General features: G+C 42.1%; 1 protein-coding gene across 1 annotated transcript in view; it reads right to left on the bottom strand.

Annotated features, from left to right (window-relative positions):
• LOC138320468 (centrosome-associated protein 350-like) overlaps positions 1–20935 on the bottom strand; it is a 121997-nt gene that overhangs the window by 100747 nt on the left and 315 nt on the right. The window contains exon 2 of the mRNA XM_069263430.1: positions 9018–9626. Coding sequence (XP_069119531.1) covers positions 9018–9626 — 609 coding nt within the window. The remainder of the gene's footprint in view (positions 1–9017; positions 9627–20935) is intronic.

Below are 20935 nucleotides of genomic sequence, written 5' to 3'. Positions count from 1 at the left end.
CAAAATTAACCATGATCGTTTAAATACAAAAATGAGCTTAGCCGAGTTCAATTGACCAGTATAAGTTTAAACTTAGCATTTTATTTCTGGACACAAAGTATTTACTTTATGGTCAATCATTTAATCCCGTACAATTGTCTCTGACCTACATATTACCAACCGTCCTGTGACATTCTATTTTGGCTTTGACCAGCTTGCACCATTGTAATAGGTCTGTTTTCATTGCGACTTTCCCTACTTTTGCCTAACTCTACAAAGCTGGAATCTTTTAACTTCTCATGCTGTAAGATATATGGAATCCCAGCAAAAACACAATTACAGTACAACCTGCTACATATTTTCAAGTCTCTTATACTTTAAATTGTAGTTATATAGGATTCACAGGTCTACTACTATACAGTTCTCTTATATTATGCAATGACGTAATCATCATAATATAAGTTGACCAAAGTTCTCCATACCATGAACTCCTGGCTTTAAGTCCAAAGTCAAATACACCAGAAGGAGCCCTTCAGTCTTTCACTGTTTGTCTGCTGACAAGTAGATGATAGTGCCACACTTACATACAGGTATGAACTTGGTAGCCTAGAAGTAGTTAATGCTATTGCCTAAAATCTCATTACAGGTGATAATCTCCGCCACAGGTAACACATCAAAATTGACAATGTATCAGGTCAATTATAGATCTAATGGCAAATAAACATATCTCATAAAACTACCATCCTTTTATCTGTAAGACATGGTCCTGCTTCCATCTAAAATCTGGACAGGACAGGATTAGGCGGACAGGATGGGACAGACGTTAATAATACTATATCCCTCTACCACTATTTCATGGCAACAGTTCTAAGGGGGAAAGGGGAGGGGGGTGTTCATGTAAAAGACTTGCAAGTTCATGTAATATGGGATACAGCACTGATATTCGCATCAAATGCTGTAAAACATTGTTAAATCCATGGGATGGGAATATTTATACATCTTCAATTCCTCCAGAAAACGGGAGGGTGCTTAAAGGCGGAGGGTGCTAATTACTGTGAATACGGTGTGTCTAGCAAATATGTCCTTAAAATTTTCTTTATAGTTTTAAAATCTCGAATATTACCAATAATAGATTATGTTTCCTTTTCCTCAAGATTATAAGATCAATAAAATGAGTTTGAACTGGTTGTGTAATGGTACAAACAGCTGTGTGTGTGGGTGGCGACACCCTTATATTAGGGTAGTTTGGGTGTGGTCACACCCAGATACAGGTTAAATACCCATGCATGTATGATCTGATTTCACTGGTAAATTAACATTAAATCCAGGTATATTTTTAGTTACTCTAAGACAGCTAGGTCATACATCAGAAAACATCCCATAACATGTTTACTCTGACTTGGAATATATAGGAATCTTTATCATTAAACATATATATATATATACGTACAGCATTTTCTATAGTGCAGCATGAAGCATCACGGAAACTTATCAATCATTTCAAAATAAAGTATTCCAATAAATCAGTGATAATTAAAATAAAAAACCATGATTTCCTGTTCTACTTGAACAATGGACAAAGTGTTCAACAGAAAGTAGTATCTCAGCACTAGCACTTTATAACCAAAACTGACAGTGCAGGTTCAAAGATGGAACAGCTTTCCATTCAGTTTCACAGTTCTAATTGACTTTTAAAAACTAAAATCCAGGCAGTAAAAATGTTGTTGGTCCAGAGTGGATTTAAATTATTTGTGTCAGTAAATAGATCAGGAAGTAAAACGTTGACCCAAACCTATTAACCACACCTGGTTTACACCTTAATTACCTTTAACATTTACCTTGATAAATCAGTATACCTGTCAGGTACTCCATACACAGAAATCATTTCAATACTTCTCCCCAACATAACCCCATTATTTCCAAACATCAACAGGTGATTCTTGAGAAATGTCAGAAAGACTGTTTTGGGTTCAAAGGTGTACATATTAAATTCATGTTTTGAATTAAAATCGTAAAATCAATTTATCCTGATGAAAAATGATTATATCTTGATCCTCTGTATAATGAAATATACCCCATGCGTGATCAGTACATGTAATATGGCAGGGTAATTTGTAAACGAGACTCAACATTCTTTCTTTCTAAACCAAAGTCACTTGGATTACATCATAATCACTGTAATTGTAAACAAAAGGGTAGATGTGGTCCAGCAAGTTGTTATTCTTCCTGAGCACCTGGGTTCAATCAATTATCTCCTCAAACTTTAAATCTTTTCGAAACCAAAACTTTACACATAAATGTGATCAATATACATTGCTGACATAACATATCCTTTTGTTCTAACTGCTGTATCAAAACATTTTCTGACAACATTGTAAATTGTTATAAACAAGTTCCATCCGTTGACTATTACACTGCTGATAACACTATCCTTTGGCCTCATTCAATCAAGGCATGAAAGCATCTGCCCAACCACAGAGTATTTCTTCAGGGTGCTGACTTCTGGCTAGTCTAAATTGAACAAACAAGTCTGATCAGGTAACCTACATGATATTGATCAGTAAATGTTATGAATGTGGTAAGATTATTTTTTTATATATATAACAAGGTTATCCATTTTGTAGAGGAAATATGAATTAATTTTCCTAGCAGTTCAACATCATCTTATACAACGTTACCATCTTCCAATATGAACCTTTTAAACTATAACAGCGAACTTGACCTTGATTTTTGAAATACAAACCCATCCCATGCTTTCTCATCCATGACATTGGTATACAATTTTTATCCAATTCTAAACAGAACTGAGGTTTTCTTAAGTAATATCAATTAGTTTGTTTAGATTTGTAGTTACTGTGACCATTGCCTGATCTTGGGGGCCTTTCAAGAAGATCTCCTTCATGATAATTTTTCTTAGAAAATAGTCACTTCTATATAGGCCTAATTAGATAAAATCACTATCAAACTTAATATGATACAGGAACATTACTTTCAGGCTTAATCAATATTTCAGCAAGATGAATTACATTTGCCGAGTAATTTGTGATTTGTAAGTTTTTTTTTTTATTTGGTTTTTTTTTATGATGATCTGTATCTACCTGTGGTATAGCAGGGCTCCACAAGTTTATGGTCTCATACATACATTACCATGCTCACAACTGAGTTGTACTTTGAGTATACAAATCTTCAATTTGCTTTCTAGAATGGTATTTGTTTTTAAATATGACTTTAAAATCATGTAATGGAAAATTCCATTCTTTTTTCAGGTGATGCTTATAAACAAAAGCAGATCTGTACATTAAATCAAGCTAGACTCTGGACATTGTACCTTGCTAGTTATGGTGCCAAGTAGAGTATACATCACACCTATCGACCACCTGACCTACCATTCCAATCACTCAGTCTCGAACAGGATTCCAACCTCCGGTGCTAGGTGATATCCGAAAGGTTTGAACCAAGGACTGCTTGCTCTAGACCGTTGATGTGAGGACGAGAGGCCCTGAGGGTATCATTACTAGGTATAGATATGACAGTTTAGGAGAAGGCGGCTTTAGGTTTGGGTCAGAGTTTGTTATATCTACCTAGATACCGTCAAATACCTGTAAAGTTTGTGTGTGCACAGATTTACAACATTCCAGTACTATCCTTAACAGGTGTTTAGGTGTGCCATGCCTACCACATGAACCCTTCAAATCAGATAACATTTATGTGTTGCATATTCGGAATATTGCTGACCCCAGCTGAAGAACATACAAATATGTACAAGACTGTGTTTCGAGTTTGGTATTCAGGACACTACTGACACCTTGTGTTAGGAATGGTTTTATTTTACAGAACACTTAACAGTGAGCCATATAGTTTGACATAAAGATTGACAGAAGTACCCACCGAGCATGCCTATGGTGAGAGTTCATGGCAGAATGCAGTAAATTTATGGTGTATCTCTTTGTGATGTTGGCTCATGATCAACACTCTACAGAATCATATCTTAAATTACATTCAGAGTTGGTTTTTCAATATTTCAGTTACACAAGCTGAAGTACCAACACATTATAAAAGATTTTATTTCCATAGCACTTTCTGTTTTATGACAATTCATATTTCAAAGTACTTGGCATTGAATTTCCAAATGAAATATACAGAAGACAATAGCACTATGTATTGTTTGGCTGTATAACAATAGCTGATGGTTGATCAGGTGTATATGTCAAGGTGTTATACAGACAAATACTAGCTGTAACAATGTAAACAGGGAAATGAAGGGGTCAGTTGACTAGGTAAATACTAGAAACTGTGGAATGTGGAGTTGTGCCTCCTCACCACCTGTGTCACAACAAAGAAACAACAGTCACATTCATTACAAGTGTTATCAGGCAAATTTGTATATCATTGATGGCTTTATTACATAATTACACTCACATTGGCTTCCTTTGTAAAACAGGTGATAGTAGGAAAATATTCCAAAAAATGTTTCAGCCACACTGTTCTTGCAGGTGTCTAACATTCTACCACTAGCTATCAAACGCTCCACCACAATGACCGATTGGTTAAGGTGTCCGATATTTCATAACTTGCTATCCACTCTGGGTCACATTTACTTGTCTGACATTCTGTTAGCTAAGTTGAGGCAGTAAAGTGATAAAGAAGTCTTGGGATTTTTCTGCTAGGGCCTTGTTGGATTGAATAGATTATGTAACTCCAAAAGAATATTATTTTGTATTGTATATTATAAACCATCAGATGACTGCCAAAAGTCTATATAGGTCTCTCTAGTCATTCTCTCAAGCTTGGCTCCCCAAGGGCAGGTAATAATTAAATGCTGACTAGTGCCAGTTTATACATTGAGGCCCTGAGTATGAAGATGAATGTCAACCCATTCTATAGGATATTTACACTCTATCAGTCAAAAGTTGTGTCTGTGTATTGGCGAGTTCAAACACACGTAAGTGAACTTCTTCACTTTCCGTTTTTCACAGTAGGTATTAATTATCATGGAAATGAAATTTGAAATTTAACTGGAATCAATCCAAGATATTTGAATTGAATATTTTGCCCTCTGAATGAAGAGGTTAAGCATGCCTTTAAACGATTGTACAATATTTATCATTGAAGTATATCCCAGACTAAGGTGCAGTACTTGAGATGTGAAGAATACATCACGAACGTACAATAAATGCCAGGTGCCTATAGGGTCAAACTTTACATCAGGTACCTAACAAATAGCTGAAGGCTTTAACACTCGAGGGGTACAAACTCGGTGTAATATCATTATTTTCATTGGTGATTGTCAATGTCCTATGCCCTACTTTCACCCCACTAGGGAACACTACAGGTGAACTTTAGGAATTTGTACCTTTACATTTGCTGAAAATCTCACTAACATTCTAAGAAAAATTTCATTTGTTACTTACAAAACTGACTTTCTACAATGATGTTAACAATTAAAAGAGTGTTTCCGTTTCTTCAAAGACGTTATGATACAGTTATGGTAATATGCATTCCTATTAGTAACAAAATATCTTTAGAAATCTTTACCAAACTCTCAACCCAATGACATCCTCACAAAGCCTAAATCAGGCAAGATCCTCACATATATTGTTTGTATCATCCACCATCACATGTACATCCTAAACATTGTGATAACTTACCTGCGTCAAACTCAATGTCCTTGTGTATCATCCACCATCACAGGTACATCCTAAACATTGTGATAACTTACCTGCGTCAAACTCAATGTCCTTGTGTATCATCCACCATCACAGGTACATCCTAAACATTGTGATAACTTACCTGCGTCAAACTCAATGTCCTTGTGTATCCTCCACCATCACAGGTACATCCTAAACATTGTGATAACTTACCTGCGTCAAACTCAATGTCCTTGTGTATCCTCCACCATCACATGTACATCCTAAACATTGTGATAACTTACCTGCGTCAAACTCAATGTCCTTGTGTATCATCCACCATCACAGGTACATCCTAAACATTGTTGTGATAAACTTACCGCGTCAAACTCAATGTCCTTGTGTATCATCCACCATCACAGTACATCCTAAACATTGTGATAAACTTACCCGAGTCAAACTCAATGTCCTTGTGTATCCTCCACCATCACATGTACATCCTAAACATTGTTGTGATAACTTACCCGCGTCAAACTCAATGTCCTTGTGTATCCTCCACCATCACAGGTACATCCTAAACATTGTGATAACTTACCCGCGTCAAACTCAATGTCCTTGTGTATCATCCACCATCACAGGTACATCCTAAACATTGTGATAACTTACCTGCGTCAAACTCAATGTCCTTGTGTATCCTCCACCATCACAGGTACATCCTAAACATTCGTTGTGATAACTTACCCGCGTCAAACTCAATGTCCTTGTGTATCCTCCACCATCACATGTACATCCTAAACATTGTGATAACTTACCTGCGTCAAACTCAATGTCCTTGTGTATCATCCACCATCACATGTACATCCTAAACATTCGTTGTGATAACTTACCCGCGTCAAACTCAATGTCCTTGTGTATCCTCCACCATCACATGTACATCCTAAACATTGTGATAACTTACCCGAGTCAAACTCAATGTCCTTGTGTATCCTCCACCATCACATGTACATCCTAAACATTCGTTGTGATAACTTACCCGCGTCAAACTCAATGTCCTTGTGTATCATCCACCATCACAGGTACATCCTAAACATTGTGATATCTTACCCGAGTCAAACTCAATGTCCTTGTGTATCCTCCACCATCACAGGTACATCCTAAACATTGTGATAACTTACCCACGTCAAACTCAATGTCCCTGTGTATCCTCCACCATCACAGGTACATCCTAAACATTGTGATAACTTACCCGAGTCAAACTCAATGTCCTTGTGTATCCTCCACCATCACAGGTACATCCTAAACATTGTGATAACTTACCCACGTCAAACTCAATGTCCCTGTGTATCCTCCACCATCACAGGTACATCCTAAACATTCGTTGTGATAACTTACCCCGTCAAACTCAATGTCCTTGTGTATCCTCCACCATCACAGGTACATCCTAAACATTGTGTAACTTACCCGAGTCAAACTCAATGTCCTTGTGTATCCTCCACCATCACATGTACATCCTAAACATTGTGATAACTTACCCACGTCAAACTCAATGTCCTTGTGTATCCTCCACCATCACAGGTACATCCTAAACATTGTGATAACTTACCCGAGTCAAACTCAATGTCCTTGTGTATCCTCCACCATCACATGTACATCCTAAACATTGTGATAACTTACCCGAGTCAAACTCAATGTCCTTGTGTATCCTCCACCATCACAGGTACATCCTAAACATTGTGATAACTTACCCACGTCAAACTCAATGTCCTTGTGTATCCTCCACCATCACATGTACATCCTAAACATTCGTTGTGATAACTTACCTGCGTCAAACTCAATGTCCTTGTGTATCCTCCACCATCACAGGTACATCCTAAACATTGTTGTATAACTTACCCGAGTCAAACTCAATGTCCTTGTGTATCCTCCACCATCACAGGTACATCCTAAACATTGTGATAACTTACCCGGTCAAACTCAATGTCCTTGTGTATCCTCCACCATCACAGGTACATCCTAAACATTGTGATAACTTACCGAGTCAAACTCAATGTCCTTGTGTATCCTCCACCATCACAGTACATCCTAAACATTGTGATAACTTACCCGAGTCAAACTCAATGTCCTTGTGTATCCTCCACCATCACATGTACATCCTAAACATTGTGATAACTTACCCGAGTCAAACTCAATGTCCTTGTGTATCCTCCACCATCACATGTACATCCTAAACATTCGTTGTGATAACTTACCCGTCAAACTCAATGTCCTTGTGTATCCTCCACCATCACAGGTACATCCTAAACATTGTGATATCTTACCCGAGTCAAACTCAATGTCCTTGTGTATCCTCCACCATCACATGTACATCCTAAACATTCGTTGTGATAACTTACCCGAGTCAAACTCAATGTCCTTGTGTATCATCCACCATCACAGGTACATCCTAAACATTCGTTGTGATAACTTACCCGCGTCAAACTCAATGTCCTTTTGTATCATCCACCATCACATGTACATCCTAAACATTCGTTGTGATAACTTACCCGAGTCAAACTCAATGTCCTTGTGTATCATCCACCACCATCACATGTACATCCTAAACATTCGTGTGTAATACTTACCCGCGTCAAACTCAATGTCCTTGTGTATCATCCACCATCACATGTACATCCTAAACATTCGTTGTGATAACTTACCGCGTCAAACTCAATGTCCTTGTGTATCATCCACCATCACATGTACATCCTAAACATTCGTTGTGATAACTTACCCCGAGTCAAACTCAATGTCCTTGTGTATCCTCCACCATCACAGGTACATCCTAAACATTGTATAACTTACCCGAGTCAAACTCAATGTCCTTGTGTATCCTCCACCATCACATGTACATCCTAAACATTGTGATAACTTACCCGAGTCAAACTCAATGTCCTTGTGTATCCTCCACCATCACAGGTACATCCTAAACATTTGTGATAACTTACCCGAGTCAAACTCAATGTCCTTGTGTATCCTCCACCATCACAGGTACATCCTAAACATTGTTTATATCTTACCCGAGTCAAACTCAATGTCCTTGTGTATCCTCCACCATCACAGGTACATCCTAAACATTGTGATAACTTACCCGAGTCAAACTCAATGTCCTTGTGTATCCTCCACCATCACAGGTACATCCTAAACATTGTGATAACTTACCCGAGTCAAACTCAATGTCCTTGTGTATCCTCCACCATCACAGGTACATCCTAAACATTGTGATAACTTACCCGAGTCAAACTCAATGTCCTTGTGTATCCTCCACCATCACAGGTACATCCTAAACATTGTGATAACTTACCCGAGTCAAACTCAATGTCCTTGTGTATCCTCCACCATCACATGTACATCCTAAACATTGTGATAACTTACCCGCGTCAAACTCAATGTCCTTGATACTGCCCTTTAACTTGCGACTGAAGGGGCGATCATCTGACTGAGCCGAGTCCGTTGAGCCGACCTCCCATCGACGGTCAAGTTCAGCTCGGTTACTGTTGCTCGTCTGTATTGGATTAACCAGTGCCGATGATAACGGTCCCGTCATTTTGTTAGTGGCACCCCCTGACGCTCCACCACCAGAAGATGTTGTCCTGGTGGCGCCAGGAACCGTTACACTAACGTGAGTTAATTTACTACTACCACCGGCAGGAGCTTGCATGTTTGTATACGGTGTTCTTCCATTCCTTCTCAAATCATTTCTATCATTCTGGTGTTCATTTATAAACCTGATTTCGGTGTCTCGGATCGCAGAAGGATCTGTAATATTTCCCTGAGTATGTGATGAGGAATCTATCCCTATAGCCAGATCTGTATAGGTACCATCCAAGTTCACTTCACGCATTTCATTGTGCTCGTGAAAGTCAACACGCTTTGGACTTGCTGTCGTACCTCGGCTCTTATCTCGCTCAATCCTCCTGTCGCCATGGTGATTGTGATTAGCACCATGCCCACCAACATCCTCTTCTTCCTTATACTTATCATCTAAATAGAAAAGAAAGAATATCTTACAGATATAGACCCACATAATTCAAGTGAGATCTTCAAACTCATCTTCACCATTAATATTTTATCTCACAAAAAAAATATGTTGAATTTTAACTTTTTATATATTATAAAGATATAAAATAGACAAACTTTTACAAAGCTCTTAAAAATTCTTGAAATTTCAAAAGTGAAAAATTTGGAAAGATGCACTTAGAACAACAGAGTCATAGCTACATAACAGTCACACCACCTATATAACACACATTCACGGGGTCCTTAAGTCACACCACCTATATAACACACATTCACAGGGTCCTTAAGTCACACCATCTATATAACACACATTCACAGGGTCCTTAAGTCACACCACCTATATAACACACATTCACAGGGTCCTTAAGTCACACCACCTATATAACACACATTCACGGGGTCCTTAAGTCACACCACCTATATAACACACATTCACAGGGTCCTTAAGTCACACCATCTATATAACACACATTCACAGGGTCCTTAAGTCACACCACCTATATAACACACATTCACAGGGTCCTTAAGTCACACCATCTATATAACACACATTCACAGGGTCCTTAAGTCACACCACCTATATAACACACATTCACAGGGTCCTTAAGTCACACCACCTATATAACACACATTCACAGGGTCCTTAAGTCACACCATCTATATAACACACATTCACAGGGTCCTTAAGTCACACCATCTATATAACACACATTCACAGGGTCCTTAAGTCACACCACCTATATAACACACATTCACAGAGTCCTTAAGTCACACCATCTATATAACACACATTCACGGGGTCCTTAAGTCACACCACCTATATAACACACATTCACGGGGTCCTTAAGTCACACCATCTATATAACACACATTCACAGGGTCCTTTAGTCACACCACCTATATAACACACATTCACGGGGTCCTTAAGTCACACCACCTATATAACACACATTCACGGGGTCCTTAAGTCACACCACCTATATAACACACATTCACGGGGTCCTTAAAGTCACACCACCTATATAACACACATTCACGGAGTCCTTAAGTCACACCACCTATATAACACACATTCACGGGGTCCTTAAGTCACACCATCTATATACACACATTCACGGGGTCCTTAAGTCACACCACCTATATAACACACATTCACAGGGTCCTTAAGTCACACCACCTATATAACACACATTCACGGAGTCCTTAAGTCACACCACCTACATAACACACATTCACAGGGTCCTTAAGTCACACCACCTATATAACACACATTCACAGGGTCCTTAAGTCACACCATCTATATAACACACATTCACAGGGTCCTTAAGTCACACCACCTATATAACACACATTCACAGGGTCCTTAAGTCACACCATCTATATAACACACATTCACGGGGTCCTTAAGTCACACCACCTATATAACACACATTCACAGGGTCCTTAAGTCACACCACCTATATAACACACATTCACGGGGTCCTTAAGTCACACCACCTATATAACACACATTCACGGGGTCCTTAAGTCACACCACCTATATAACACACATTCACAGGGTCCTTAAGTCACATCACCTATATAACACACATTCACAGGGTCCTTAACTCACACCACCTATATAACACACATTCACGGGGTCCTTAAGTCACACCATCTATATAACACACATTCACGGGGTCCTTAAGTCACACCACCTATATAACACACACATTCACGGGGTCCTTAAGTCACACCATCTATATAACACACATTCACAGGGTCCTTAAGTCACACCACCTATATAACACACATTCACAGGGTCCTTAACTCACACCACCTATATAACACACATTCACGGGGGTCCTTAAGTCACATCACCTATATAACACACATTCACAGGGTCCTTAAGTCACACCACCTATATAACACACATTCACAGGGTCCTTAACTCACACCACCTATATAACACACATTCACAGGGTCCTTAAGTCAAACCATCTATATAACACACATTCACGGGGTCCTTAAGTCACACCACCTATATAACACACATTCACGGGGTCCTTAAGTCACACCACCTATATAACACACATTCACAGGGTCCTTAAGTCACACCACCTATATAACACACATTCACGGGGTCCTTAAGTCACACCACCTATATAACACACGTTCACGGGGTCCTTAAGTCACACCACCTATATAACACACATTCACGGAGTCCTTAAGTCACACCACCTACATAACACACATTCACGGGGTCCTTAAGTCACACCACCTATATAACACACATTCACGGGGTCCTTAAGTCACACCACCTATATAACACACATTCACAGGGTCCTTAAGTCACACCACCTATATAAACACACATTCACGGGTCCTTAAGTCACACCACCTATATAACACACATTCACGGGTCCTTAAGTCACACCACCTATATAACACACATTCACAGGGTCCTTAAGTCACACCACCTATATAACACACATTCACAGGGTCCTTAAGTCACACCACCTATATAACACACATTCACAGGGTCCTTAAGTCACACCACCTATATAACACACATTCACAGGGTCCTTAAGTCACACCACCTATATAACACACATTCACAGGGTCCTTAAGTCACACCACCTATATAACACACATTCACGGGGTCCTTAAGTCACACCACCTATATAACACACATTCACAGGGTCCTTAAGTCACACCACCTATATAACACACATTCACAGGGTCCTTAAGTCACACCACCTATATAACACACATTCACGGGGTCCTTAAGTCACACCACCTATATAACACACATTCACAGGGTCCTTAAGTCACACCACCTATATAACACACATTCACAGGGTCCTTAAGTCACACCACCTATATAACACACATTCACAGGGTCCTTAAGTCACACCACCTATATAACACACATTCACGGGGTCCTTAAGTCACACCACCTATATAACACACATTCACAGGGTCCTTAAGTCACACCACCTATATAACACACATTCACAGGGTCCTTAAGTCACACCACCTATATAACACACATTCACAGGGTCCTTAAGTCACATCACCTATATAACACACATTCACAGGGTCCCTTAACTCACACCACCTATATAACACACATTCACGGGGTCCTTAATGTCACATCACCTATATAACACACATTCACAGGGTCCTTAAGTCACACCACCTATATAACACACATTCACAGGGTCCTTAAGTCACACCACCTATATAACACACATTCACAGGGTCCTTAAGTCACACCATCCTATATACACACATTCACAGGGTCCTTAAGTCACACCACCTATATAACACACATTCACGGGGTCCCTTAAGTCACACCACCACTATATAACACACATTCACAGGGTCCTTAAGTCACACCACCTATATAACACACATTCACGGGGTTTCCTTAAGTCACACACCATCTATATAACACACATTCACAGGGTCCTTAAGTCACACCACCTACATAACACACATTCACAGGGTCCTTAAGTCACACCACCTATATAACACACAATTCACAGGGTCCTTAAGTCACACCACCTATATTAACACACATTCACGGGGTCCTTAAGTCACACCACCTATATATAACACACATTCACGGAGGTCCTTAAGTCACACCACCTATATAACACACATTCACGGGGTCCTTAAGTCACACCAACCTATATAACACACCATTCACGGGTCCTTAAGTCCACACACCTATATAACACACATTCACAGGGTCCTTAAGTCACACCATCTATATAACACACATTCACGGGGTCCTTAAGTCACATCACCTATATAACACACATTCACAGGGTCCTTAAGTCACACCACCTATATAACACACATTCACGGGGTCCTTAAGTCACACCACCTATATAACACACATTCACAGGGTCCTTAAGTCACACCACCTATATAACACACATTCACGGGGTCCCTTAAGTCACACACCATATATAACACACATTCACGGGGGTCCTTAAGTCACACCACCTATATAACACACATTCACGGGGTCCTTAAGTCACCACCATTTATATAACACTATTCACAGTGGTCCATTAACACACACTATATAACACAATTCACGGGGTCCTTAAGTCACACCACCTATATAACACACATTCACAGGGTCCTTAAGTCACATCACCTTATAAGTCACACCATCTATATAACACACATTCACGGGGTCCTTAAGTCACACCACCTATATAACACACATAAACAACTGAGAGCTGTACAGACACAGAAGTTCCATCTCACCCATCAACTCATCTATCTTAACAAGATCTATATCTGTTCTAAATAAGGCTATAATCAAGGTAGGCTATATCACTAACAAACTATTAATATACCAGGTGACAATCCCTGTAATTACCCAGCTGTATTATCACCTACATCAACCACCTACATATCTATAATCACCTTACTACATGTAGTTGTTTTATTCTCTAACGGTATTCCAAAATCAACATTTTTGAGACATATTCTGATAGCATTTTTCTAATTGAAAATTTTAACTATCTCCTGGCAATATGCAGCAGAGATCATTTTGTAACAGTGCATTAAAGCCTTTGTCGGACCCTGATCATATTACAATCCCATCGACACCAGTCAACCATGGAAGATTTCACATAATGCTGAGCCTATCAAATTCTGTAGAAATCAATACAGAATTCTATTAAAACAGCTGTATCCCATGGACTGTGTTTTCTGCAGGGTTCAGCAACGAATAAACCATTTATATATATTCTATCTTCTATAAACAAATCATGTTTTATTTAAATCATCTGTGACAGATTCAGTAATTCTGCATGAAAAAAGTCTTTACCCAATGAGTATTGCAATGTCTGTCACAAATATAAATAATTAATACCCCTGCTTTCACCAAAAATTTGAACTACGAGGACCGCGACAAAACAAGACAGAATGCAATGGGACATCATAAGCCATAAGGGTACTAACATAGCCCCTCACCCCATTCCTCATTTCAAGTTAGGTGCTATCACAGCCTCTCACCACATCCCTCATTTCATGTTAGGTACTATCACAGCCCCTCACCCCAACCCTCATTTCATGTTAGGTACTATCACAGCCCCTCACCCCAACCCTCATTTCATGTTAGGTACTTTCACAGCCCCTCACCCCCACCCCTCATTTCATGTTAGGTACTATCATAGCCCCTCACCCCAACCCTCATTTCATGTTAGGTACTATCATAGTCCCTCACCCCAACCCTCATTTCATGTTAGGTACTATCATTGTACCTCACCCCAACCCTCATTTCATGTTCGGTACTATCATTGTACCTCACCCCAACCCTCATTTCATGTTAGGTACTATATTTGCCCCTCATCCCCATCCATCATTTCATGTTAGGTACTATCATGGCCCCTAACCTTATCCCTCATTTCATGTTAGGTACTATCATGGCCCCTCACCCCAACCCTCATTTCATGTTAGGTACTATCATTGCCCCTCACCACATCCGTCATTTCATATTAGGTACTATCACAGCCTCTCACCCCCAACCCTCATTTCATGTTAGGTACTATCACAGCCCCTCACCCCAACCCTCATTTCATGTTAGGTACTATCACAGCCCCTCACCCCAGCCCTCATTTCATGTTAGGTACTATCATAGCCCTCAACCCAATCCTCATTTCATATTAGGTACTATCATAGCCCCTCATCCCAACCCTCATTTCATGTTAGGTACTATCACAGCCCCTAACCTTATCCCTCATTTCATGTTAGGTACTATCATAGCCCCTCACCCCAACCCTCATTTCATGTTAGGTACTATCATAGCCCCTCACCCCAACCCTCATTTCATGTAAGGTACTATATTTGCCCCTCATCCCCATCCCTCATTTCATGTTAGGTACTATCACAGCCCTTAACCTTATCCCTCATTTCATGTTAAGGTACTATATTTGCCCCTCATACCCCATCCCTCATTTCATGTTAGGTACTATCACAGCCCTTAACCTTATCCCTCATTTCATGTTAGGTACTATCATAGCCCTCACCCCAACCCTCATTTCATGTTAGGTACTATCATAGCCCCTCACCCCCAACCTCATTTCATGTTAGGTACTATCATGGCCCCTAACCTTATCCCTCATTTCATGTTAGGTACTATCATAGCCCCTCACCACAACCCTCATTTCATGTTAGGTACTATCATAGCCCCTCACCCCAACCCTCATTTCATGTTAGGTACTATCATTGCCCCTCACCACATCCCTCATTTCATGTTAGGTACTATCATAGCCCTCACCCCAACCCTCATTTCATGTTAGGTACTATCATTGTACCTCACCCCAACCCTCATTTCATGTTAGGTACTATCATGGCCCCTCACCACAACCCTCATTTCATGTTAGGTACTATCATTGCCCCTCACCACATCCCTCATTTCATGTTAGGTACTATCATAGCCCCTCACCACATCCCTCATTTCATGTTAGGTACTATCATAGCCCCTCACCCCAACCCTCATTTCATGTTAGGTACTATCATGGCCCCTCACCACATCCCTCATTTCATGTTAGGTACTATCATAGCCCCTAACCTTATCCCTCATTTCATGTTAGGTACTATCATAGCCCCTCACCCCATCCCTCATTTCATGTTAGGTACTATCATAGCCTCTCATCCCATCCCTCAGTTCATGTTAGGCATTTATAAAAAAAAAAGAATAAATAATTAATCTGCTAATTCCGTCATATCCCTAAACTGGGATTCGGTTAATGAATTTAAGGAAAGCTGTAGACATCTTTAAACAGCTTAGCCCCAATATTAATAGTCTTTCATTACCACATCACTTGACATATCACCTAACACAGTATATGTCTGATTATCAATATCACCATTTAAATGGCTGCTTTGGTTTACATAATTTATTTAATATTTTTGCGACAGAAATTGAGTGAAATGTTTCCCCAGAAGCATGTCCCTATAGATTTACCTGTCAGGCGAATTGTTAGCTGGCAAGATGTACAGACTTGCCACCAGACCTGGCACCTTGTAGGTGGCCTAGTGGACTGTACAGACCTGACACCTTGTAGGTGGCCTAGTGGAATGTACAGACTTGGCACCTTGTAGGTGGCCTAGTGGACTGTACAGACCTGGCACCTTGTAGGTGGCCTAGTGGACTGTACAGACCTGGCACCTTGTAGATGGCCTAGTGGAATGTACAGACTTGGCACCTTGTAGGTGACCTAGTGGACTGTACAGACCTGGCACCTTGTATGTGGCCTAGTGGACTGTACAGACTTGGCACCTTGTAGATGGCATAGTGGACTATACAGACCTGGCACATTGTAGGTGGCCTAGTGGACTGTACAGACCTGGCACCTTGTAGATGGCCTAGAGGACTGTACAGACCTGGCACCTTGTAGATGGCCTAGTGGACTGTACAGACTTGGCTCCTTGTAGATGGCCTAGTGGACTGTACAGACTTGGCACCTTGTAGGTGGCCTAGTGGACTGTACAAACCTGGCACCTTGTAGTTGGCCTAGTGGACTGTAAAAAACTTGGTACCTTGTAGATGGCCTAGTGGACTGTGCAGACCTGGCACCTTGTAGGTGGCCTAGTGGACTGTACAGACCTGGCACTTTGTAGGTGGCCTAGTGGACTGTACAGACCTGGCACCTTGTAGGTGGCCTAGTGGACTGTACAGACCTGGCACCTTGTAGGTGGCCTAGTGGACACTAAGGAATTGTACCTACATTTAAGGAGTAATAATGAGGTGTGGCCAACCGTCCGTAGATACAGTCCCATCCCCTCATCTCAAGGATGCTTAACCATCTGTAGATGAGTCCCATCCCCTCATCCCAAGGATGCCTAACCGCTCAAGGATGCCTAACCATCCCATCCCCTCATCTCAAGGATGCCTAACCATCTGTAGATACAGTCCCATCCCCTCATCTCGAGGATGCCTAACCGTCTGTAGATACAGTCCCATCCCCTCATCTCAAGGATGCCTAACCGTCTGTAGATACAGTCCCATCCCCTCATCTTAAGGATGCCTAACCGTCTGTAGATACAGTCCCATCCCCTCATCTTAAGGATGCCTAACCGTCTGTAGATACAGTCCCATCCCCTCATCTCGAGGATGCCTAACCGTCTGTAGATACAGTCCCATCCCCTCATCTCGAGGATGCCTAACCGTTTGTAGATACAGTCCCATCCCCTCATCTTAAGGATGCCTAACCGTCCGTAGATACAGTCCCATCCCCTCATCTCAAGGATGCTTAACCATCTGTAGATACAGTCCCATCCCCTCATCTCCAGGATGTCTAACCGTCTGTAGATACAGTCCCATCCCCTCATCTTAAGGATGCCTAACCGTCCGTAGATACAGTTCCATCCCCTCATATCGAGGATGCCTAACTGTCCGTAGATACAGTCCCATCCCCTCATATCGAGGATGCCTAACCGTCTGTAGATACAGTCCCATCCCCTCATCTCAAGGATGCCTAACCATCTGTAGATACAGTCCCATCCCCTCATCCCAAGGATGCCTAACTGTCCGTAGATACAGTCCCATCCCCTCATCTCAAGGATGCCTAACCATCTGTAGATACAGTCCCATCCCCTCATCTCCAGGATGCCTAACCATCTGTAGATACAGTCCCATCCCCTCATCTTAAGGATGCCTAACCGTCTGTAGATACAGTCCCATCCCCTCATATCAAGGATGCCTAACCGTCCGTAGATACAGTCCCATCCCCTCATATCGAGGATGCCTAACCGTCCGTAGATACAGTCCCATCCCCTCATATCGAGGATGCCTAACCGTCCGTAGATACAGTCCCATCCCCTCCTATCAAGGATGCCTAACCGTCTGTAGATACAGTCCCATCCCCTCATCTCAAGGATGCCTAACCATCTGTAGATACAGTCCCATTCCCTCATATTGAGGATGCCTAACCGTCCGTAGATACAGTCCCATCCCCTCATATCGAGGATGCCTAACTGTCTGTAGATACAGTCCCATCCCCTCATATCAAGGATGCCTAACCGTCCGTAGATACAGTCCCATCCCCTCATATCGAGGATGCCTAACCGTCCGTAGATACAGTCCCATCCCCTCATATCGAGGATGCCTTATCGTCCGTAGATACAGTCCCATCCCCTCATCTCGAGGATGCCTAACCGTCTGTAGATACAGTCAAACCCCCTCATCTTAAGGATGCCTAACTGTCTGTAGATACAGTCCCATCCCCTGATATCGAGGATGCCTAACCGTCCGTAGATACAGTCCCATCCCCTCATATCGAGGATGCCTAACCGTCCGTAGATACAGTCCCATCCCCTCATTTCGAGGATGCCTAACCGTCCGTAAATACAGTCCCATCCCCTCATCTTAAGGATGCCTTACCGTCTGTAGATACAGTCCCATCCCCTCAGATACAGTCCCATCCCCTCATCTCCAGGATGCCTAACCGTCCGTAGATACAGTCCCATCCCCTCATCTCGAGGATGCCTAACCGTCTGTAGATACAGTCCCATCCCCTCATCCCAAGGATGCCTAACCGTCCGTAGGTACAGTCCCATCCCCTCATATCGAGGATGCCTAACCGTCTGTAGATACAGTCCCATCCCCTCATATCAAGGATGCCTAACCGTCCCTAGATACAGTCCCATCCCCTCATATCAAGGATGCCTAACCGTCCGTAGATACAGTCCCATCCCCTCATATCGAGGATGCCTTATCGTCCGTAGATACAGTCCCATCCCCTCATCTCGAGGATGCCTAACCGTCCGTAGATACAGTCAAACCCCCTCATCTTAAGGATGCCTAACCGTCTGTAGATACAGTCCCATCCCCTCATATCGAGGATGCCTAACCGTCCGTAGATACAGTCCCATCCCCTCATATCGAGGATGCCTAACCGTCCGTAGATACAGTCCCATCCCCTCATATCGAGGATGCCTAACCGTCCGTAGATACAGTCCCATCCCCTCATCTTAAGGATGCCTAACCGTCTGTAGATACAGTCCCATCCCCTCAGATACAGTCCCATCCCCTCATCTCCAGGATGCCTAACCGTCCGTAGATACAGTCCCATCCCCTCATCTCCAGGATGCCTAACCATCTGTAGATACAGTCCCATCCCCTCATCCCAAGGATGCCTAACCGTCCGTAGATACAGTCCCATCCCCTCATCTCAAGGATGCCTAACCGTCTGTAGATACAGTCCCATCCCCTCATCTCAAGGATGCCTAACCGTCCGTAGATACAGTCCCATCCCCTCATCTCAAGGATGCCTAACCGTCTGTAGATACAGTCCCATCCCCTCATCTCAAGGATGCCTAACCGTCTGTAGATACAGTCCCATCCCCTCATCTCGAGGATGCCTAACCGTCTGTAGATACAGTCCCATCCCCTCATCTCAAGGATGCCTAACCATCTGTAGATACAGTCCCATCCCCTCATTTCGAGGATGCCTTACCGTCTGTAGATACAGTCCCATCCCCTCATCTCCAGGATGCCTAACCATCTGTAGATACAGTCCCATCCCCTCATCCCAAGGATGCCTAACCGTCCGTAGATACAGTCCCATCCCCTCATCTTAAGGATGCCTAACCGTCTGTAGATACAGTCCCATCCCCTCATCTTAAGGATGCCTAACCGTCTGTAGATACAGTCCTATCCCCTCATCTCCAGGATGCCTAACCGTCTGTAGATACAGTCCCATCCCCTCATCTTAAGGATGCCTAACCGTCTGTAGATACAGTCCCATCCCCTCATCTCCAGGATGCCTAACCATCTGTAGATACAGTCCCATCCCCTCATATCGAGGATGCCTAACCGGCCATAGATACAGTCCCATCCCCTCATCTCAAGGATGCCTAACCGTCTGTAGATACAGTCCCATCCCCTCATCTCAAGGATGCCTAACCGTCGTAGATACAGTCCCATCCCCTCATCTCCAGGATGCCTAACCGTCTGTAGATACAGTCCCATCCCCTCATCTTAAGGATGCCTAACTGTCTGTAGATACAGTCCCATCCCCTCATCTCCAGGATGCCTAACCATCTGTAGATACAGTCCCATCCCCTCATATCGAGGATGCCTAACCGGCCATAGATACAGTTCCATCCCCTCATCTCAAGGATACCTAAATGTCACTAGACACAGTCCCATCCCCTGGTACAATGTTTCACCAATTTGCATATCACCGAGCAGTAAGAACCCTTTAAATCCTAACTAGTACCTCAACCCTACGTATACCCGCCCTACCATTTACCTGATA

Source organism: Argopecten irradians, chromosome 4, assembly GCF_041381155.1.
Source record: "Argopecten irradians isolate NY chromosome 4, Ai_NY, whole genome shotgun sequence".
NCBI lineage: Eukaryota > Metazoa > Mollusca > Bivalvia > Pectinida > Pectinidae > Argopecten > Argopecten irradians.
This window is presented reverse-complemented; position numbering and strand designations above follow the sequence as displayed.